This window comes from Passer montanus, unplaced genomic scaffold, assembly GCF_014805655.1.
Source record: "Passer montanus isolate IOZ18808 unplaced genomic scaffold, ASM1480565v1 scaffold27, whole genome shotgun sequence".
NCBI lineage: Eukaryota > Metazoa > Chordata > Aves > Passeriformes > Passeridae > Passer > Passer montanus.
Genome location: NW_024367372.1, coordinates 252 through 12,804, shown reverse-complemented (window position 1 = coordinate 12,804; position 12,553 = coordinate 252). Strand labels below are relative to the sequence as shown.

Here is a 12,553-nt window from a genome sequence, read left to right as displayed (position 1 = left end):
AAGACGTGCTCATGTACAGAGCTGTGCTGGTCAGCCTTGCAGGCAGTAGCAAAAAACCACCTCACAGTGCTGAGAAAAAGACAGGAGAATATGACATACAGAGAAAGAAGGTAAAATGTTCTGCAGCATCACTCTGCCATCATCAGCAGCAGTTGTGTTGTCTCAACAGCCTCCCCAGCACAGCATCCAGTGATGATAGGGTGTGAAGGCCCAGAGAAGCTTACTTCCATTGCAGGGTGGATTGTGGTGATGCACTCCCCTTGACCCTGGCTGCACTACAGTCTGAGAAATGCTCATTAGGCCTTAACCTTAACAAACTTCATTTGTACTAAGCCCCTTCTGAGTGTACCAGAAACATTATTTGCTCCCAGGAACTAACAGATGTCTAAGTAGCACCATTTTTTTTTTTTCAAGGAACAGCCTTGGAAACTTATTTTTCCTTTCCTGACTTATTTTTCTTTCCTGACTTTTTCTAACTAAGAACCCAAGTACAATAATATTTTTGTTGACAAACCTTCAAATAAAGTTACAGAGAAAATACTTGAATGGTGGAAAATTCCTGTGACTAAAACCTACTCTGTTCTGAATTTAAAGCAGTCCAAAGTGAGACCATTTGAGTGCTTGATTCCCAGAATATAAGGGACCAATGTGTTTATCTCTAACACTGATAATTGCATGGCAGTGGAGCCAACCAGGGACTCTTAGTAATAGCCAAGGACTGCTGGTATTAACATGCGGTGAGAAAGACCAAGATTTGGCTGGAGAAGCGGGGTCAGGAGGAAATATGACAGCACTTTTCTGTGAGAAAGAGCCACACCACAGTACAGCATAAGCACAATAATAGGGCCAAGAAGAGGGCATGGACAACAGAGTAGAATTAAGACCCCACGAAAACCACCAAAAACCTCTGACCCATCCAGAGGAAGGCCTGAAAGAAAGGACTGTACATGGTAATTAATTAATATAGAAAGTGGTAAAACTGTCTTTAGTGCAGAGAAACCTGTTGATAAAAAGTAACCCCCAAGCCGGGGAAGTGCCCTCAGGATCCTGGATAACTCATAGATGAGAACGGCACAGCCGGATTGATGCTGAACTCAGGATTATCACCTGGATTGGCAGTACAGCCAGGACTGACATCCCATTAACTAGATCAACACTGTAAACAGGACTGGTGTTCTCTTTTTCTCTCTCATTTAGTCTTTGTCTTTTTCTAACTCTTTCTTTAATTCATCTCTCCCTCTTTAATTCCTCTCTTCCCTTTAATCCTACCCCTTTATCCAAACCTAACTGACTTGTGCTTGTATAGTAGGCCAGGGACTACCATATCCATTCCCAAGCCCAGTGTGTAGGCAGTTAATAAAGTTTTACTGATTGTTTGGGGACCCTCTGACTTTTCTTATTGCTTTCCATCACAAGCATTTACAAATCACTGGTGCTTCCTTCCCCTTAAGGATGGGTCATCACACTACAGTGGCTACAAAGATGACTTTCATCCCCCTTTCCTCTCATACTGTCACAGCCAGGGTGACCCTTTTCGATGCACCCAGAAATTCTCGCTGGCAGCTCCAGCTGGTCAGGGACCATGCAAGAGGCATTGCTGATATTCCTCCTTGTGTTCACTGGGGTCTGCGTGGACAAGCTAGGCATCCTTAGACACTCCCTGAGGAAAAGCTGACACAGATCTGAGAATGCAGGACACGGAGAAGGCACTGCTCAATGGGCAGGGGGAATTGCTGCCACACCTTTCCTCTAGAGTAAAAGCATTCTCATGGTGACTAAGGTGATGTAGCTGAAGAGATCCTGGCCAGGGGGCTTGTGAGAGAGAGAGCCGTGACCACTTGGACACTGCCTGCCCTCCCTTTTCTGAGAGGATCTATTCCCTCGGTGAGCTCCACCCAGTCTCTAATGGATCACGGAGCCAGCATGATGACACTGGTGGGTGATGCGATAGGCAATGAAAGGAAATCTCTTGATCAGTCACACAAAGTCATACTCATGGTGCACCTCACCTTCGCAGCTGCAAATAGAGACATCCGAGAGAAGAGCTGAACAAGCCCAGAAAATTCCTGAAGTCCACATTGAAAATAGCTTTTTGCCATGGGTATGTGGGAGCCGACCCAGAAAAGTGCCCTCCTAGAGCTGTTGCTTGTCCACAGGGATGCTCTTGTGGGTGAAGTGCTGATTGCTACTGTCTTGGCCACAGTCATCAAGAAATGCTTGAGTAAACAATCTTAGGTGTTATGGAAAAAACTGTCTGTGGAGCTACTCCCCAGGCTTGTGGGAGAGCAAGCTCAAGGAACTAATTAAGAAGGGCCCGTTAGCATGTAGTTTCAAGGGTATTGATGTCCACAAATGCTAGTCCTTGTTATCAGAAATGTTTCTATAAGAGCGCAAGTCTGGTGAAGAAGGGCTGAGGTAGGTGGGGTCTGGAGGCTGCTGGGCCAACAGGGAGAGAATCCACTGTGCTCCCCTGGAGGGAAACCCCCTAAAGCCATAACCAGCTGTCAGGGTGGGGAAAAAGGCTTCTCCCAGCAGGCCTTGTTGTGACATGCAGATCCAATGTATCCCATTGGCCCTTCCCCCTGGCTCCACCCCTGTGCCCTCGTCCTGTTGACCCTAGTGTTCTGTCCCGCTGCTCAAGATCCCTGTAGAAATGCCTGCTTTCCCTGCCTGAGTGGCTCTTCATCCCTGGACCATTTCAAGGAAGAAGCTCAATAGAGGCCCCCCTTGGAACTGCACACAAAGACCCCATCTCTTCTTCTGCGTCGCTCGGATCATAAAAGAGCTGAAATCACCCGGCGTGTGCACAGACGGCCAGGTGCCTTTTTTAAGAGGCTTCTTTGGGAAGGTCACGGCACCCTTAACACCGCCCGCTGCAATAGTGGGGTGTTTAGCAGACAGGAAAAGTGCCTCAGAGGGGACCTTCTGGTTCTCTACAGCTCCCTGAAGGGAGGTTGTAGCCAGATGGGGGTGGATTTATTCTCCCTGGTGTGGCAGGGGCATCTCATTCCGCTCAAGAGCTGATCCCTGCTTTGTTAACCGCTCGGGTAATTCAAACAGGACCATCAGTCTTGCCTTGAACTCTTTTGGCGCCGTGGGGCTAACAGTGGGCTGGCATCTCCCAGCTGCCAGGAAACATCTTACTGTTGAAGTGAGATCTGGAAAGAGAAGCTGGATTTCTGACTGACAGGCACCTCACTTTAGAGCTCCTAAAAGCCATATCGAAGTTGCACAAAGCAGAAATTTTCTATACATTTCTCTGGAAATGGGTGGGGTTTCCCTTGTGGACAAGGACACGTGTTCTGCAATTACTGCCGTGGAGGTTAAGTGAAAGGAATCCGCATTCTTATCAACGCTGTGGTGTGTAACATTTGACTCCTGATCAATGCTGTTTCTTTGCCAAGCTTTAATATAGGTACCTTCATGTTGTGCATTGTTTGTTATGCTGTAATCAACTTCTAGTTCCTTTTAGTTTTATATTGAGTAGTAAGCAACTCTGACGGAGATTGTTTATCTCTTATCTCCTGTCTGTTTAAGAAATAATTCATTTTAGAAATAGACTTGATCTTTAGACCTTGCAGGCCAGAGAGATTTCTTAAATATGAGCTGTTGACAAAACCTTAGGCTAAGGAGGGACTTGTCTGAGGATTCCACTAGTCCAGTGACTCAAGGAAACAACAAATAAGACCTAGGAAAACGACGACCTCAAGTTGCATCAAATGCAGATATTTAGATTGGATCTTAGAAAAATACTTTCATGAAAAATAATATCAAGCATGGCAACAGGCTGCCTAGGGAACTAGGTGAGTCACCTCCCTTGGAGATCAGTGACTCAAGGAAACAACAAATAAGACCAAGAAAAATGATCTCAAGTTGCATCAAATGTAGATATTTAGACTGGATCTCAGAAAAATGCTTTCATGAAAACTAAAACCAAGCAGGGAAACAGGCTGCCTAGGGAAATAGCTGAGTCACCTCCCTTGGAGAGGTTGAAAAGGCATGGAATATTTGGGGACTCAATTGATTAATGGCGTAGGAAGTTTTAGGTTTGCAGTTGCACGGTGGGATTGTGAGCGACTTTTCCAACCACACTCAGTTCCAGATTTAAGGGTAGCTCAACCACTTAGGAGTCACAGGTTAGATTCAACGACCCTCCACGTTGCCTTCCCACAGGGATATCAGTGAGCTTGCCAAGGAAGGGCAGATGAAAATAATGGCAAAAGAGACAAGAATGGCAGTTGTTTGGAAAAGCTTCAGTCAAAGGCAGACAGCCCTAAGCAGAACACCTGGGCCACTCTTGTGCCTGAGCCAGGAGTTAGCTCAGCGAAAAAAGGGTGGGGTTGGTTGGACTATGACGTGCTGTGACACGTGTGACATCATGGGGGACGTGTCACAATGGGGGCAGCTGAAAATAGGCTCCAGCAGGTTAACGTGGCTCTGCATTGCCTTGGCAAGCGGTGAGTGCACACGTGGCGGGGAGGCTGGGCTGGGAACAAGGGCTGGGGCAGAAACGCTGCACCTGGGTCTGGCTTCTCCCTCTGCATGCAGGGACAGCCCCTCCTAGGAGAAGCTTGGGCAGGCCACAGGGCTGGAGCTGGAGCTGCTGGGGCAGTGCGACAGGCCTTGCTGCCTGCATGCTGTCTGTGTGGGGCCCTGTCCTTCCTGCGCCCAGCTCCCTGAGGATCCTCTCCTCCCCCCTGCAGCCAGTAGCTCTCTGCATTTCCATCCCACTCACGGCCTTCTCTCCCTCCTCCTGCAGACCATGGATCCCATGGCATTCCTTTTCGTGGTGTTGAAAAGCCTCATCCAGTACCCACAGCCCGTGGCTGACGGTTTGGATGAGGAAACACGTCTACGCATGGAAGCGCGTTCCAAATACCTGGAATGGGAGAGGCTTCAGTTGCAGCGGGAGGTGGAACAGCTCACCCAGGAGCAGGTGAAGCAGGTGCAGCTCTTGCAGCTCTTAGCTGTTGCTGTGCTCCTGGCCCTTGTCTTGTACCTGTGGTTCATTGGGTGGAAAAGCAGCCAGAGAAGAGAGGAGGCTGAAGAAGGAAACCGTGGTGCCAACGAAGAGGAAGTGGGCAACATTGGGGCAAATGAAGAAGACAATATCGGAAATGAAGATTTCAATGCGGCTGCAATTGCAGAACACAACCATAATGTTGCAAATGAAGCCCTAGAATATGATTCGCATGATCATGTTGGACAAGTTATAATGGAGCGCATCCAGTGGCCTGTACAGGACCTGCAGAGAGGCTGTGAATGGACAACTCAGCTCATGGATAATTATACAATTTTCTTTGGGCATGTCTTGTCCAACAGCTTCTACCCAGTCCTGCAACGAGCCATCGGGGTGGGCAGTGCCTTTGAAGGCTGGAGTCCCCGTGAGCAGGATGTCGTCTACAGCGTGCTCATCCCCATGACTCCTCCCCGAGGCCACAGCTTCCACCTGGAGCTGGAGAGTGAAGAGCAGAGGCACGTGAGGAACTTCCGTGTCCGCGTGCAGCTGGAGTGCACCTGCAGCAGGGAGCAGCAGGCTGAGGACATGCTGTGCTTCCTGCACCACCCCGAGGAGGAGCTGAGGAGCAATCAGGATCCCAGCCTCCTAGACACCCTGTGCACCGGCTCCTACCTCGACGTGCAGAAAACTGCCCGCTGGTTCCACCAGCTGGTGAGAGCAGTCTGGGCAGCTTTGCCTCAGTCACACAACTGGCATTTAACACTGCTGCCCTCCACACGCTCCTGCCAGCTCAAGGTGACCTACGGCAAGGAAATCTTCCGGATTGAGATGCTCTTCGGGGTGCGGAGAGGTGACTCAGCTGTCTTTGTGTGCAGCCAGCCCAGAGAAGCCTACACAGCAAGCACAACCTGGCCCGAGTCGTATGCTGTGGCAGAGGTTGAGTTCTTCCAGCACTTTGCCAGGCAGGCACCCCCAGACAGCTTGCACCTCAAATGCCTGCAGTTCTTCACCCGTCTTCCGCTGGGCTTTGGCTTTTCCACCTACACCATGAAGACCATTGTCATGCACCTGCTCAGTGTCGCACCCGTCTCAGCGTGGCGCAGGAGGAACCTCCTGGAACGACTGCAGGATATCATCAAACACCTGCACTTATGTCTGAGAGAAAAACGCCTCCAGCACTTCATTGTGGGCAACCAGAGGTTTCCTCAGGACATCAAGTTACCCGCTGATGTTCAAAGGGCTGAGCCATACAATCTCTTCCATCGCCTGGAGCAGCAGCCGGATGCCCACACCCATGCGCTCTATGAGTACGACGTTCTAGAAAAGTGGTTCAAAAGAATCGTTCGTGGTGTGGATATACCGAATGAAGGGGAGGAGTCATGGCTATGAGCACAGAGCTGTGCTTGTGCTGCTGGCATCAGCCGCGCTACTGGCAGGAGAGAGCCACCTTGCAGTGCTCATTTGGTGCTTTAAGGAGAAGAGGATGCATGCAAAGTCTCTGGTGAAGGTCCCACAGCATGTCCTGCTATGTCAGCAAGAGAAGGGCTACAGGAGGGGTTTTTCTACCTCCTTTTATAGTTTCATTTTCCAAGAGAAGGATGTCATTAGCCCCCTGCTTACGTGTGAACTCTGCCAGTGCTGAAAAAGCATATGAATAGAAGACGTGCCGTACATTCAGGGCCAAATTCATGCAACCTGACCTGCAAAATGGAGCTGTTCCTGGCCCTTGAAAAGGGGCAAAATTTAGAGCATGGAAGAAGTGGGAATGTAGGAGCGAAAGAAGAACAAACAAACAGGACAAAAACAACCAAGAGGACAAATCAATACTGCTGGGCCGGGATGAGTCAATGCATGAAGCTTCTCCTTGTTTGTGGACGGAACACCTTTGCATGTGCATTGGAAAAAGTGATGGAGCACTCCGGAAATTTGCCAGACATAATAATCTAGATGCTTATTTCATATATTTCTAGTGTATAATTATTATATACTATAAGTTTTATAAATTACATGTTCTTGTTAATTTTCATAAAATAATATAGAAATATGGATAATGTCAAAGGTATGAAATATTTAGTTATTTATGGCATGCTAAAATGTAAATTTGAAGAGTTGAAAGTGTAATTACATTTAAATAGTAACAGTAGAACATCAATTTAGTGTCAGTACCTGTTGTGACACATTCGATTTCTTTGTGCATTTATATCTGGAAGGTTTTTCATTAAGAAGATATATTTATAACGTATATAACATGCATAGAATATATACATTCTGTATACATTATATATTTATATATTTGTTTAATATGTACTATATACCCAATGCATATAATATATTATATATATGATATAACTTTTATACACATGAAAAGCCATATTTAGTCTCGCTATCTGTTGCGACCCATATTAATTCTCTAGAGTTAGGGCATTTATGAGTGGCAAGCTTGAAACTGCTTTCCTCTTGTTTCAATAAAATGCAATTCTGCAAAATCTGGAGTGTGCAAGACTTTATTGACCTCAGCCAGGCCTATAGTAGTGGTAGATGCCACACACAGTTAACCTGGGCTCATGAACAGACTCCTTGAAATCAACCTGAGAGTGCTACTCTGGCTCTATACAGAAATTGAGCCGAGCTGCCCCCAGCCCCTCTGATCATAGAATCCCAGAATGGCTTGGCTTGGAAGGGCCCTTTGAAATGGTCTTGTTCCAGCCCTGTTCCCAAGGGCAGGGACACCTTCCGCCAGGCCACATCGCCCCAAGGCCCATCCAAGCTGGCCTGGAACACTGCCAGGGATGGGGCAGCCACAGCTTCTGTGGGCAGCGTGGGCCAGGCCCAAGCAGCCTCCGCGGCCAGAATTCCTTGCCCATCTCCAGCCTAAGGCCGCCCTTCCTGTGTCGCTGGGAAGCCGCTGGCCCCGGCGCTGTCCCTGCAGGCCCTTGGCAACAGCCCCTCTGCAGGTCTCTGCTGGCTCCCGGGCAGGGACTCAAAGGCCGCAGGAAGGTGCCCCTGGAGAAGGCCCTGGAGAGCGCTGGGGCCAGGAGTGCCGCCATGAGGGCAGCAAGCGGGGCCTGGCCCGTCCGTGCCTGCGGCAGGGCGCAGGGCGGGCGCTCAGGCCCTGCCAGCTGCAGCTGGGAGCTCTGCAGGGCGGCCGGCAGAGAGCCGTGGGCTCCCGCAGCTCTGCGGCCCTCACGGCTGAGGCAGCTGCCCGGGCACAGCCGGCTGGGGACACGCGGCCGGCCTGGGGCCACTCGCACGGGGACCCTGCTCTGGGGCCAGCCCAGGCCGCAGCAGGGAGCAGCCCATGGGGCCGTACCCGGCCCGGGAACGGCTCTGCCCGGGGACAGGGCTCCGGGAGCAGGACAGCAGGGCCGCCAGTGCCGGCCACAGTGAGAGCGGGGCACACACGGCTGCAGTCACAGGCAGCATCAGACAGGAACCTTCTCACTCTCTGCAGCTCCCAGACTGGAGGGTGAGCCTGGTGCAGGTCAGCCTCTGCTCCCAGGAAACAAGGGAGAGAACAAGAGGAAACAGCCTCAAGTTCTGCCAGGGGTCGGCTTAGATTGGGTATTGGGGAAAAATTTCTTCTCTGAAAGTGTTGTCAAGCACTGGCACTGGCTGCCCATGGAATTGGTGGAATTGTCATTGATTGAGGCACTTCAGGAATGTCTGAAGGTAGCACCTGGGGACATAGCTTACAGGTGGACTTGTCAGTGTCAGTATCGTGCCCTCTGACTTGATGACAGACACAATGTGGGGCGGGACACAGCCCAGATGCTGGCAGCTGTGAGGTGACTCAGCCACACAGATGAGTCTCCCACCTTGGCTAGCACCAGTGCCGGCAGCTGAGCCACTGGCAACATGCCACCTTACCCTACTGCAGAACCCTTGCAGAGTCAAGCTGTGGCAGGAGAGGGGGGTGGGTGGCTCTCCCAGCTCCTGAGCACAAGGTGAGAAAAGAGAAACGCTGTTACCCAGCAATGTCTTCAACTGACACATCGTAATGGGGGGAAAGAGAGGGGCAAAGGCACAATTCTGAGTTCCATCTAGGCAGCACTGAGAGTGGACCACTCCAATCCAGGTGTGCAACATGGCAAAAGCCACAGGTTTTGCTGTGGGGGAAAAAGCTCCAAACAAAACACAACCAAGGCCCCAAACGACGACATTTGAATTTTCTGCAACTGATGGCTGAGAGAAGCAGCTGTATTGTCCTGATTGTGTCTTCTCTGCACACTCATCATCCATACTGGTCTCAGGGGTCTCCAAAGCCAGGTGATCATTTCTTCCAGCCTGTGCTGAGTCCAAAGAGCCTTGGGGCAGCCAGGACTGGTAGCAGGAGAGCTGCTGAAAGGCACCGCCAGCCATGCAGCCTTCCCCTCCAAGGCTCCAGAGACACAAGGGCAGAAAGCTGTGGCCAAAGCTGGATGGCTGCCGAGATCCATCCCCTCTTCACAGGGTGGCCTTGCAGGATAGCAAAATCCACCTGGACATCCGGGCTCATTCCAGCACTGACTTTCCCTCCAAACCTTCCAATTTTCTACAAGGAAAAATCTGGTTTTCCCTTCTGCTTGGAAGAGGATGAATTCCCTTGGCTGATGTATTTGGCACAAAGGTTCTCCTCACATGGAAACCCTTCTGGGCAACGTGAAGCGCTTCTGCCCATCCAGAACCCATTTTGTCCCACTGGGTGGTGGGAAGTGCAGTGCAAATGCACCACCCTTCTCTCCTCTGCCAGGAGCTGATTTCACAGCCCAACAGCCTGACACGATGCAGATGAAGGCAGGTTGTAGCTAAGTGTGGGCCATTCTATCAGCCCAGGGAACAAACAATATGAGCAGAGGAAATGGCTTCAAGTTTTGTCACAGGAGCTTTAGCTTGTATCTCTAGGAAATATTCCTTCAACAAAAAGGATGTCAAGCTTGGGAACAGGCTGCCTGGGGAAATGGCTGGGTCACCACCCTCAGAAAGGTTTATAAGTGGTGTGCATGTGGCATTTGGGGACCTGGCCGATTGGAGCGGTAGGCAGTGTTAAGTTTGCAGTTGCACTGCGTGATCGTGAGCGACTTTTTCAACCACACTCAGTTCCAGATTCAAGTGTAACTCAACCAGTGAGGAGTCACAGGTTAGACTCAACGACCCTCCACGTTGCCTTCCAAAAGGGATATCAGTGAGCTTGCCAAGGAGGGGCAGATGAAAATAATGGCAAAAGAGACAAGAATGGCAGTTCTTTGGAAAAGCTTCAGTCAAGGGCAGCCCTAAGCAGAACACCTGGGCCACTCTTGTGCCTGAGCCAGGAGTTAGCTCAGCGAAAAAAGGGTGGGGTTGGTTGGACTATGACGTGCTGTGACACGTGTGACATCATGGGGGACGTGTCACAATGGGGGCAGCTGAAAATAGGCTCCAGCAGGTTAACGTGGCTCTGCATTGCCTTGGCAAGCGGTGAGTGCACACGTGGCGGGGAGGCTGGGCTGGGAACAAGGGCTGGGGCAGAAACGCTGCACCTGGGTCTGGCTTCTCCCTCTGCATGCAGGGACAGCCCCTCCTAGGAGAAGCTTGGGCAGGCCACAGGGCTGGAGCTGGAGCTGCTGGGGCAGTGCGACAGGCCTTGCTGCCTGCATGCTGTCTGTGTGGGGCCCTGTCCTTCCTGCGCCCAGCTCCCTGAGGATACTCTCCTCCCCCCTGCAGCCAGTAGTTCTCTGCATTTCCCTCCCACTCACGGCATTCTCTCCCTGCTCCTGCAGATCATGGATCCCATGGTATTCCTTTTCGTGGTGTTGAAAAGCCTCATCCAGTACCCACAGCCCGTGGCTGACGGTTTGGATGAGGAAACCCGCCTGCGCATGGAAGCGCGTGCCATGCATCTGGAATGGGAGAGGCTTCAGGTGGAGCAGGAGGTGGAACAGCTCACCCCGGAGCAGGGGAAGCAGGTGCAGCTCTTGCAGCTCTTAGCTGTTGCTGTGCTCCTGGACCTTGTCTTGGTCCTGTGGTTCATTGGGTGGAAAAGCAGCCAGAGGAGAGAGGAGTATGAGGAAGGAAACCGTGTTGCCAATGAAGAGGAAGTGCGAAACGTTGGGGCAAATGAAGAAGACAATATCGGAAATGAAGATGTCAATGCGGCTGTAATTGCAGAACACAACCATAATGTTGCAAATGAAGCCCTAGAATATGATTTTGATGATCACGTTGGACAAGTTATAATGGAGCGCATCCAGTGGCCTGTACAGGACCTGCAGAGAGGCTGTGAATGGACAACTCAGCTCATGGATAATTATACAATTTTCTTTGGGCATGTCTTGTCCAACAGCTTCTACCCAGTCCTGCAACGAGCCATCGGGGTGGGCAGTGCCTTTGAAGGCTGGAGTCCCCGTGAGCAGGATGTCGTCTACAGCGTGCTCATCCCCATGACTCCTCCCCGAGGCCACAGCTTCCACCTGGAGCTGGAGAGTGAAGAGCAGAGGCACGTGAGGAACTTCCGTGTCCGCGTGCAGCTGGAGTGCACCTGCAGCAGGGAGCAGCAGGCTGAGGACATGCTGTGCTTCCTGCACCACCCCGAGGAGGAGCTGAGGAGCAATCAGGATCCCAGCCTCCTAGACACCCTGTGCACCAACTCCTACCTCGACGTGCAGAAAACTGCCCGCTGGTTCCGCCAGCTGGTGAGAGCAATCTGGCCAGTTTTACCTCAGTCACACAACTGGCATTTAACACTGCTGCCCTCCACACGCTCCTGCCAACTCAATATGACCAACAGCAAGGAAATCTTCACGATTGAGATGCTCTTCGGGGTGCGGAGAGGTGACTCAGCAGTCTTTGTGTGCAGCCAGCCCAGAGAGGCCTACACAGCAAGCACAACCTGGCCCGAGTGTTACGCTGTGGCAGAGGCTGAGTTCTTCCAGCACATTGCCAGGCAGGCCCCCCCTGACAGCTTGCACCTCAAATGCCTGCAGTTCTTCACCGGTCTTCCGCTAGGCTTTGGCTTTTCCACCTACATCATGAAGACCATTTTGAAAAAGCACATGAATAGAAGACGTGCCGTCATGCAGGGCCAAAGTCATGAAACCTGACCTGCAAAATGGAGCTGTTCCTGGCCCTTGAAAAGGGGCAAAATTTAGAGCATGGAAGAAGTGGGAATGTGGGACTGAAAGAAGAAAAAGCAAACAGGACAAAAATGACCAAGAGAACAAATCAGCACTGCTGGCCTGGGATGAGTCAATGGATGAAGCCTCTCCTTGTCCGTGGAAGGAACACGATTGATGATCATTTCATATATATATATATATATAGAGTATAATTATTATATACTATAATGTTTAGAAATTATATGTTCTAGTAAAGTATCATAAAAGAAAACAATATACTAATATGGATAATATCAAAGGTATGAAACATTTAGTAATTATGGCAGGATAAAAAGAAAATTTGAAGAGTTGAATATGTAATTACATTTAAATAATAACAGTAGAACATTTGTTTAATGTCACTACCTGTTGTGACACATTAGATTTCTTTGTACATTTATGTCTGGAAGGTTTTTCATTAAAAAGATATATTTATAACATAGAACATGCATAGACTATATACATTCTCTATACAGTATATATT

The 12,553-nt window shown here is 50.1% G+C and overlaps 2 protein-coding genes across 2 annotated transcripts; both read left to right on the top strand.

The window, feature by feature from the left end:
* The first annotated feature begins 4,762 nt into the window (after positions 1–4,762).
* Positions 4,763–6,349, top strand: LOC120503868 (inositol 1,4,5-trisphosphate receptor-interacting protein-like 1). The gene has a single exon (XM_039712905.1). It carries the CDS (start codon positions 4,763–4,765, stop codon positions 6,347–6,349), a length of 1,587 nt encoding a protein of 528 aa, XP_039568839.1.
* Positions 6,350–10,287: 3,938 nt separating this feature from the next.
* LOC120503756 (inositol 1,4,5-trisphosphate receptor-interacting protein-like 1) lies at positions 10,288–12,015 on the top strand. The gene is made up of 2 exons (XM_039712622.1): positions 10,288–10,393; positions 10,640–12,015. The coding sequence occupies exons 1-2, from the start codon at positions 10,288–10,290 to the stop codon at positions 12,013–12,015; spliced, it is 1,482 nt and encodes a 493-aa protein (XP_039568556.1).
* The last annotated feature ends 538 nt before the right edge of the window (positions 12,016–12,553 follow it).

Coding starts and splice junctions, on each gene's coding strand:
- LOC120503868 (XM_039712905.1), top strand. CDS start 4,763: ATGGATCCCATGGCATTCCTTTTCGTGGTGTTGAAAAGCCTCATCCAG.
- LOC120503756 (XM_039712622.1), top strand. CDS start 10,288: ATGACGTGCTGTGACACGTGTGACATCATGGGGGACGTGTCACAATGG. Junction 10,394..10,639: donor CTGCATTGCCTTGGCAAGCG/GTGAGTGCACAC, acceptor TCCCCCCTGCAG/CCAGTAGTTCTCTGCATTTC.